Genomic DNA, 10413 nt, shown 5'->3' with positions numbered 1-10413 from the left:
TAACTGAGTTCCCAAGCTACTGACAAGTATTAAAGACAGGATGAAGAAGTGTTAACAATTTGAAGACGAATTGAGGCTTCTGGCTAGATTGGCACTTGAGATAAAAGAGGAAAGTGCCGACCGGCAACCGGCACTAATATTTTGGGCCCAATTGCCAGAATAGCAAGGTCGAGTGGTCAACACTTTAGTCCAAAGAGGGAAGTGCCAACGGTTACTTATATCCTGGACCTTATTGTCGACTTTATTCTGCTCCTAACAGTAAAAACATTGGCACTAGAAATTTGTGATAAATTGTATATACAGTATTGCGACCTAAAATAAACCTTTCAAGTCCCAGGCTCCTCATAAACATTCAGGACCTTCCAAATCATTTGCCACCACATATTCAATATCTCTTGCAAAAAATCAAATAAATAAATAAACCTACTGCTCATCACTAATATTCAGAACCTTAAAGATCTTTTCCAACTCCTTGGAGGGATTTCAGGTACCTAGTAAAGGAAGTTTTAAGTCCTTCCTAGTCACATTATTCATTAAGCAGCAACAAACAAGGAACCAAAGAGGGTAGGAAGCATTCATTTGCACAACTTATTGACTGTTTAGTGTTTATATCAAACATAATTTTACTTCTCAATGCACAAAACAAGAAACCACCTGATTGGAATGATTTACTAAATATTTTTTTATTCCATACAGCATCTAACACTAACAAGCTTTTTTTCTTGATAAAAAAACTGTCTACTCTGGATGCCAATACAACACAACTAATTTATTTTCCCAAGGCCCCTCATGCCAACAATTAGTACTACCATGTTTCTTCCATAGCCCATTTACTAACAACAATAATTCAAATACCTTTCAATTGTTTTTCTTCCTATTAAGCACACATGTTCCATCCAGAAATGAACCCATCCACTGCCTCTGTCCTACTTTACAGATTCCTCTGATTTCTTTCATGACATCCAATATCATGTAAGCAATCCCAAATTGAAGTCAGAAATTTTTGAGAGAAAAAAAATATATGTTTTTCCATACGATCCCTTCACACCTTGAATAAATTCTCAAATAGGGATTTGTGAAGGTTCTCCTCTTCTTTGGTGCAGATATTGGTAAATGAAAAATAAAAGGAAAAAAGGCTTACAGCATGATAACAATCATGGTAAATAAGATCACTAAGATTGATAAGGAAAACAAGGCACTAATATAAAACCAATCCATACCATACTACAAAATAAGGACCATCCCAGCAACAAAATTGTAAAAGGTTCTCAAATTGCAAAAGTGCAAACTGAATTAGAATTTTCCAAATTTACATAAGGGCAAAGTATAATGGAATGAAACAGAAAAGAAATAAGACATTTTCAACTTTCATGCCTAGAGGCTCTCCAATGGTCAAACGTCTCCCTTGCTAAGTTATCTCTCCATTCATTCCATGCATCTGATGACTCCAAATCTGTTATATGATCACCTTCTAACTCTTGACCCTCAGAGACGTTAGAAAAGGGGATGCTCTTTTGGGAGTCCACTGGCATCACCCTTATGATATGGTTATGTAGTAAAGAGCAAGCTAATATGATCCTAACTTGGATCTCAATTGAATAACTGGATCTACTCCCAAGTATTCTCCATCTTCCTTTGAGTAGATCAAAGGCTCTCTCGATGACATTCCTAGCAGAAGAATGCTTCATAGTAAAAAACTCTTGAGGGGCAGTTAGTTGGCGGTCTTGCCTCCAATAATTTGAATTGTACTGCTGTCCTCTATAAGGCGCAAGGAATCCCTCACAATTGTTGTAATAAGCATTGCACAAGTAGTAGTAACCTAACACAATTTCCAAATTGTAAGATGGAAAAAATACACAAATGCCCAAAAATCATTGTTACATAAGCATTGTGTTACCTTGAGGGACTTTCAGTCCATTTTTTCTAGAAATAGCATTTCTCAAAACTCTATAATCTGCAGCTGAACCCTCCCAACCAGCCAACACATAAATAAACTGCATATCATGCGAACATACTCCTAGCACAGTGGTGGCTATTTCTTTGCTCCTAGTTCGATACCTAGGCCAATCTTCAATCGGTACAGTCACCTGAATGTAGGTCCTATCTAATGCACCTAGGCAATTCTGCCAAAGTATCTATGTTATTAGAACAATATTAATGAATCCAACTAAAATACATAAAACAATTTAATGGTAGAACAAAGTTTTCCTAAAAACCGCTATGTGCTAAAACCATCCATGTGTATTATATCACACGACTTATTAAATAAGTTATGTGACTAAAAGTATACATGAATAGCCATTTGAGTCAACACATAGTGTGTTGGAGGTAAACTGTCCCCTAAAAAATACATAAAATAATTTAAAGGTATCATACCTTAAACCACTTCCAATTCTCATCACTACAATTCTCTCGTATAGGCTCCAGTTTCTTATAAAGGATGTCATGAAGACGAATTACAGCACACAACACAGCATTGAAGTGCATAACACCACTATTACTACCACTACTACTACTATCATTGCACGAATCTAATTGTCGTCCTACAACTCCATCATTCTCATCATGTGCAAGTACATTTAGGAAAGACGCTACCATCTCATCGATTCCAACATTTGACAACTCCCTTAACTTCCCATGTGTAGAAATCATGTCACAAAGCTTCCTAAACGCGCGCCTATCCATACATACATTGTTTATAGCAGCCGCATCATCAATCCAAACCATTCTATTCATCTTAACAGCTCTTTCATTAATTCTCTCAAACACTTTGTCACCCCAACCTATTCTTGTTCTTCTTCTAACCCTCCTCTGCCTATAAACTATCATCATTGCACACAAAAACATCATTATCATCGACGTTATCTGCAACATATGCAAGTAAAAAATCGACACTGCTAGAATTTTCTTCCTTTGATCCATCATTCTCCTCCTCCCATGGTCCATTGGTGGCCGAGCCATCACTGCATTTTTTTTTTTTTTTCCAATTTTTTTAGGAAGCAAACAGGCATTTGAGATATTAAAAGGAAAAAAAAAATGAACAAATCTAAAGACTAGTTTTTCATTATTTATAATTTTTTAACTATGAAGTTTAGAAGAATAAGGCTTACGGCGGGGGTTAACGGTGGCGCAGTGGCGATATAACGGAACGAAGCAATCAGTAGGGCAGAGAGTGATTGTGATTTGTGAGTTCTGATTGTGAGTGTGAGAGTTCAGTTTAAGGTCTCCGTTTGGATTTCGGGGGAATGAGTCATTCGGGAGCGAAATGGAAGGGAATTCACCTGAAATCCCGCCTAGTTTTGGCTTCTATTTTTTAAATTTCCTTATGATACCAAAAGTATTAGGGGGAAAAAAAATTTCTCCGAGAGTGGTTATAGCTAAGCTTATAACCTTTATCTACAAAAGTAGTTTTCACTTTTATTCACGCGTTCCATTGTTAAATTATATTTTCTTCGTATATCTTTCTTGCTTAAAAAATTTGATTAATAGTTATATTAATAATAAATTATTTCAATTGCAAGTTTTTATAGATTAAAATTATGCATAAAATATAAGCTTATAGATCATATAGTAAATAATACTCGATTGGCACAAAATTTGACACGTGTATTAAAAGTGTAAGAAACATGCAATCTAACGGTTAGATTTTCAAAATATATAGTAATATTAATTTTTTTAAAGGAAGTTGTAGCCTAAGGCTACAATCAATTTTGTGGCTAAATTAATTTTGTCAAAAAAAATTCAAAAACAATAGAAATTCCTTAATTATGTGAAATAATTATACATTTTTTTAAAATCTTTCCTTGCGTACATCCGAAACAATTGATTAATGAAATTGATAATAATTTTCATTCTTTGTTAATTCTTTTTAATAAATTTTCATTTATTTTTTTAAAGATAGAACTTTTATTTGAAAATTTGTGAAACCATGTACTATAAAATGTAAGCCATACACTAATCTCATTCATACAAGAATTTTATTATACACAAACTTAGAGTATCTATTTAAAATATGAATATTTATTTTACTGTGATAGTTTCTTATAACCTATTTATTGAAAGCAACATCCACTCACTAAAAACTTCTAAAACTGATAACAAATATCATAATCTTTAAACAATAAAAAAATTGAGTTTTGCTAACATATTGTCACAATAGTTAAATTTTCAAAATGAATGACTTCATATGCAACAATTGAAGCTCTTCCTCAAACACATTGCCTTATAAGCGCTGCATGAATCAACTCACATAATTAGCACAAGACCAAAAGTTAACCTTTGTTCCCAATCTTCTAGAAAGCCACATGAAAATTTGCTTCAATTTATCCCCTGGAAAGAGCTTTTAGTAACATTTTTTTTTAGAAATAATTACAATATGCTGTTAATCCTGCCATTCAAACCCTTTTTCCTCCTGGCCTTCAAGTACTGTCTCTATACATTGGGAGATGCTAATTCAACTACAAGAAACTTGGCCTTAGTAGATAGAAGTACATAATCTAACTACTTTTCCCTCGCTATTGCAAGGAAAAAGAAAAAAGAAAAAAGAAAATAGTAGAAGAAGAAGAAGAGAGCTGTGAAATAAGAAACTAAATTGAGAGATATACCTTTTTTTTTTTTTTCATCAACCCTGTGTGTATTGTTGCTAGACATGGCAAAACAGGCAGGTTGGGTCAGGTTCGGATCGGGTCAATCGGGTTGTAGGTCAAAAATGAGTCATTTTAAGCGGGTTAAAAAGGGGTTCGGGTCAATAAGGTTGCGGGTCGGGGCTGGTTAACTCGTATTTTTCACATGAATTTTTTTTTTTTATAAAGAAAACAATATGTATTTGCCATTTGGAAAGTCATGCAACAAATTACTTGATGTAAAACACATTACTTTGAATTCACCACTTATATCAAGAATGAACTACACTTATTAATACTTATTCAATAATTTTAAAATTATACATATCCTAACATTGCTATCTAAAACCAAATAATACAAAGATAAGTAAAATAAATACACAAGATTTATTTCTACACAATATCAACATCCCAAAATATAAAACAAAATCACAAATGACTTATTGGATAATTCATTTGACAAAAAATGAAAACATATAAGAAATTTACAATCTTGAAAATTAATTTTGTAATCTATTATTAATTGTGGTTGGCACTCTATTTCAATTTGAGATATACTTTAAAGTTTGATTGTTTACTTATTTATACATTGTCTCTTTTATGAATATCATATCATTGTTATGAAACACATACTCTAGGAAATATCATAATTTATTTTGAAAAGCCGTTTATTTTAGACATAAATTGTTAAAAAATAGATTTAAGTATTCATAATTTATGTTAATTTAAAACTTTGGCTTCACTATTTTCACACTTGTGAATGTTTCTCACACATGTCTACAATTTTAAATCTATGTTTTTAACTGTACTGTAACCAGATTATCTTGGCATGTACTTTGCTATTTGATATCTAAAAACTTTACACATTACAGAATGCTCAACCATTCATTTTTCAATTAATTTATATGCAGTTATGTAAGTGTCTCGATTGTTTTCTTAAATCTCACAACAAACAATTAAACCAATATAGTCTTAATTTTATTTTTTTTAACCCAAAAAAAAAAAGTTTTAAAAAATGGTTTGGGTTCAGGTTTGGGTCATGGGTCGGGTCAGGTCGGGTTGACCCGCAAAAAACACTGGTCAGGTCATAGGTCAACTCGTTTTTGCTTTGGGTCAAAAAATCGAGTTCGAGTTAGGTATTTTTCGGGTCGGGTCGAAAAATTCTGACCCGTTCCAAAGAGTTTTTCACCAAAATAGTGAGTCCCTGTCCCAGATAGAGTATTTTTTAAGTTAATAGGTGTGTAACTTTTGGAGCACCAAAATATGTGCAATCTATCTTCTCATATACAATTTTAAATATAAAAAGAAACAAATAAAAATTCAGAACAAAGAACTATTCATGCCAAGCTGATCATTGTGGCAATTGACAAAGGTGACGCTCCAATTTTCAATAGCATTGGTGGAGGCATAACTATATACCTCACCATGTCCTTCCTTCCGCCGTCAATTAAAAATTCTGACCCGTTCCAAAGAGTTTTTCACCAAAATAGTGAGTCCCTGTCCCAGATAGAGTATTTTTTAAGTTAATAGGTGTGTAACTTTTGGAGCACCAAAATATGTGCAATCTATCTTCTCATATACAATTTTAAATATAAAAAGAAACAAATAAAAATTCAGAACAAAGAACTATTCATGCCAAGCTGATCATTGTGGCAATTGACAAAGGTGACGCTCCAATTTTCAATAGCATTGGTGGAGGCATAACTATATACCTCACCATGTCCTTCCTTCCGCCGTCAATAGCAATCTCCTTCTAGCAAATGTGCTTCAGATTCAAATATACATGTATGTTTCACTACTTTCTACCTTACTGACAAAGCTCAAGGTATTTTTTTTTTCTTCTCTACTTCTTATTCTTTAATTTGTTTTCTTTTCTCTCTTTTTACATCTTCCTCTACCTTTTAATTTTTTTTTTTTTATACAAGATAGAATTTTTACTCTAGCCTAATCTAAGTGTATATGTGTGTGAAGCTCTTTCCTAGAAACTTGAACCCTGGCTTTTGCACCCCACACCCCACGAGCATTTATACTTGTGGAGTGACTATCGCACCAAGAGTGCGTGGTGGTTAAATTTTGTTTTTGTTAAATGCACGCAAATTATTTGATAAAATAGTTGAACGTTTGTTTTGTTTATTTATATATACATTATACGTACATATATATATATATATATATCAACAAATTTAGTACGATAATATGCTGCAGTTTTATTTTAAGATGGGTTGGTAGATTTTTTTTTTCCTAATTCTTAAACATCTTCTTGCCAAAGTATATATAAATTGGATTATGCAATGACGAAACTATCAATTTAATCTCCATTGATATATATATTTCAAAACAATGGTACAATATACATTTAGATGAACACCATGAGCTGGCTTGGTGACAAATGGGTAAGGATGGCAAAATTGGACATGACCCGCAAACTCAACACAACATGACACGAAATTAACAGGTTATGGGTTGAGGTTTAATGAGTTCATGTCATATTTGGGTTGACACAAATAACCCGTTTAATAAACGAGTTGAGTTAGTCTTCAATACATAAAACCCAGTATGACCCATCTAACTCATTTAACTAAATGACGTTTTACCAATATGCCCTTCAAAGTCTAGGTATATAAACTTATTAGTTGTTGTGGTTTAATTTTTTTGACATATTGTGATTGATTATTTGTGATATTGAGATATGCTTTAGTTTTGAATGATTATTTGTGATGCAATTACTCATTAGTTCTGAATTTTATATTAAAAATATTTATTTGTTTGTTTTTACATAATTTTTTTTTTCATTTTGATAAAATCTGATAATCAGGTTGACACGACTGACCCATTTAATAAATAGGTCGTGTTAGGGTTGAGAAATCTTGACCAGTTTAGTAAACATGTCCAGTTAATGTTTACCTATATAATCAGATACTCATGAGTTGACATAACATGAACCCAACACACGAACACGAATTGTCACCCCCTACACGTGGGCAAAGATACAGATAGTTTAATGAACAAGTACTTCACCATTACTAGATGCAAAACAAATCAAGAGATTGAATTAATTGTAGAATTTGAAATTTCTTTGTTGGGATTGTATGATTCTAGGGGTTGGTATTTTTTTTTTTTTACCGTGTTGCAGTACCATTGGATTGATATTCAAATTTTGAGATAATATCAGATGAGATTGTAATATGTTCAAGGATTAGATATTTTCTATTGAAAAACATGACTGGTGCAAAATATTACAAAATTCTTATGTTCTACCCAATGCTCTATAAAAAGTGATTTCGTTCATTGAATAATATCAAGCAATTATGTACTTCAATGCAAAATTAAAAACTGTAAATTCAATTTAGGGTTTTCCTCATTAAATGTTAAAAATGGTTTTGAATTTTCTTTAAGATAACGAAAGATGCATAATGAGCATATAAAATAATTGTAACCTTAGAGGGTATCAATATTTTATTAATGGTCTACATGTCAAAGTTGTATTATTTATAAATAATCTGCAATATTGGTGGTTCACTTTAGGGTTATTAATTTGGATTCATGAGTAACCTTGCCTATTCTTTTTGTGGACTAAATGGTTTTTTTTTTTTTTTTACATGGACTAAATGGTTTTTGAGATGTCTTGAAGATTGCATTTGAAAACTTGAATTTGGATTTAGATTTGGATTCTAAATCATTATTTTTAAAATTCCATGATTTCAAATCCACTAAATTTAGATATGATAATTTCAAATTCAAGGATTCTATAGGTTCGAAATTTTTGGTAGATTTGCCAAATTCAAATCTTTAACCCTTTTTACAGCATCCAAATGTAGTTTTTAGATTTTCATCACCCGAATTCAAATCCACGTGCCAAAACCTTGCCATCCAAACCCACCAAAAAGGTATTTCAAATATAGGTTTAGGACCATGAATGATGGGAATATTTGGCACTAGGATGGAAAACGACACAGTGAACATTTGAAGGTTTGTATTTATTAATCCCTTTTAATAGGCCAAGAACATACTGACCCTTTTGGTAACTTAATCAATTAATTAGCCAAGTGAATTAATTAGATTCAATTACATGCAATAAGTGTGGTAGCACAAACAAATTATCAACTAAGTTAAATGCAGCAGAAAATAAATTTGACATAGGTGATTTGTTTACGAATAGGGAAAACCACCTAGGCAAAACCCTACCGGGTGAATTTAAGGTCACCACTCCCGAGAATCTACTATTTTCAAAACAAGTGGTTACAAATAAAAGGAATCGCAGTACCTACCAACCTACAGTTGAACTCTTACCCCAATAACCAATTGGACTTGTAATGTAGTAGCAATCTCTCCTTTCAATGCATGACTCCCAATACATGACTAACCAATGATGCACAAATCCCAATACGTGACTAACACACCAACTTGAGAAAAATGTTGGCTGCAAAGTTTTTCAATTCATCCAACAATGAAGATCAAGAAGCTCCTTAGTTACAAAACCCTTGGCGCAAAGACGCAATAGCTTCTACAGAGAGAAAGATGAACTAGGGCAAATTGTCTCTGGTCACAATATGTATGTATTATCACTTTGCATCAAGTTGCATCATTTGTAACAACCCTTAAAATAATCCTTATATATATATCTAGGATTGTGAGAAAAGAAAACCTACACAAATACATGTGGATATGCATGAAATTAGATCTGAAAATTCTAATTTCATAATTCTCGACAGATACAGCTTCTGTCGAGCTTCAACATTAAACCTCGATAGATATTATTCTATCAAGTTATCTGTCGATTTTTAATAAACAACACTTTTTCACTTATTTCTTGGACAGATTTGCATGGCTTTAATACTAAACTTGAACTCTTGTTTCTTGAAGTACTAAACTCATCATAAATCTACCAAATTACAAGTAAAGCGCGTTTTGTCAAAGGATTAGCCAATATACATAACATATGTCTCTAACAATTCTTATATATGTCTTAACAATCTCCCCTTTTGGCAATTCGTGACAAAACCACAACAAACAAATGAATCATGAGAGAAGTCTTAAATCACTAAACTCATAAACACTTGTTAAATTACAAGAAAATCTAACCTAAACACAAACTCTTGAAAACTTTGCAAGAAGAGAGTTCATGGCATGATAGATTTTTACAACCCATCTTTCTGGAACACTTTAAACAAAACTCATCAAGGCATCTTAGTGTGAAATAGAAATAAAGATTGCGTACATAAAGAAACATGTGTATAAAGAGAGAAAAAAAACAACACATGGAGAGATAGGTGAAAAATAACATACATCATATATATATATATAAATGCAATGTATGTCATAAATAAATAGTCACAAGACCAGTGTATAAGAGGATAATGTAACTAAAGAGAAAGAAAAGAAAAATACATAAAATATTCACTACATCCCTCAAAAATCTAACACTCCCCCTAACAAAAATGTCCTATGCTAACTCTCCCCCTAGATACAAGACTACTCTCATCATCCCAAAACTATTTCCCTTTTTTGTCATGAATGACAAAGGGTAAGTCATTGAGAGGTCATCATCTCATCATCACTGGCAGAGCTAGCATCCTCATCCTTATCATCATCAGCAGCACTATCATCGCCATCCTTATCTGCCAAAGCCTCTAGAGAAGGAGAGGGAAAAGCGACAAAACCACCAAGGCGAGCTTGTCGTCGTGCAATACGACTGACATGGGTGTTCACCTAACACAACTCATCACTGAGAGTGTCAAGGCGAGCATCCATGCGCTGAAGCTATGCCATGATGGCCTCAAGAGTCATAGCA

General features: G+C 32.8%; 1 protein-coding gene across 1 annotated transcript; it reads right to left on the bottom strand.

Moving 5' to 3' along the window:
- Window positions 1-1361: 1361 nt before the first annotated feature.
- On the bottom strand, window positions 1362-2961 carry LOC112037805 (uncharacterized). The gene is made up of 3 exons (XM_065775455.1): window positions 2377-2961; window positions 1898-2123; window positions 1362-1819 (listed from the first exon to the last, which is right to left on the bottom strand). Exons 1-3 carry the CDS (start codon window positions 2959-2961, stop codon window positions 1362-1364), a joined length of 1269 nt encoding a protein of 422 aa, XP_065631527.1.
- Between the last annotated feature and the right edge of the window lie 7452 nt (window positions 2962-10413).

This window comes from Quercus suber, unplaced genomic scaffold (assembly GCF_002906115.3).
Source record: "Quercus suber isolate HL8 unplaced genomic scaffold, Cork oak 2.0 scaffold_112, whole genome shotgun sequence".
NCBI classification, from domain to species: domain Eukaryota; kingdom Viridiplantae; phylum Streptophyta; class Magnoliopsida; order Fagales; family Fagaceae; genus Quercus; species Quercus suber.
This window is presented reverse-complemented; position numbering and strand designations above follow the sequence as displayed.

Coding starts and splice junctions, on each gene's coding strand:
- LOC112037805 (XM_065775455.1), bottom strand. CDS start 2,961: ATGGCTCGGCCACCAATGGACCATGGGAGGAGGAGAATGATGGATCAA. Junction 2,124..2,376: donor AGAATTGGAAGTGGTTTAAG/GTATGATACCTT, acceptor ATACTTTGGCAG/AATTGCCTAGGTGCATTAGA. Junction 1,820..1,897: donor TGGACTGAAAGTCCCTCAAG/GTAACACAATGC, acceptor AAATTGTGTTAG/GTTACTACTACTTGTGCAAT.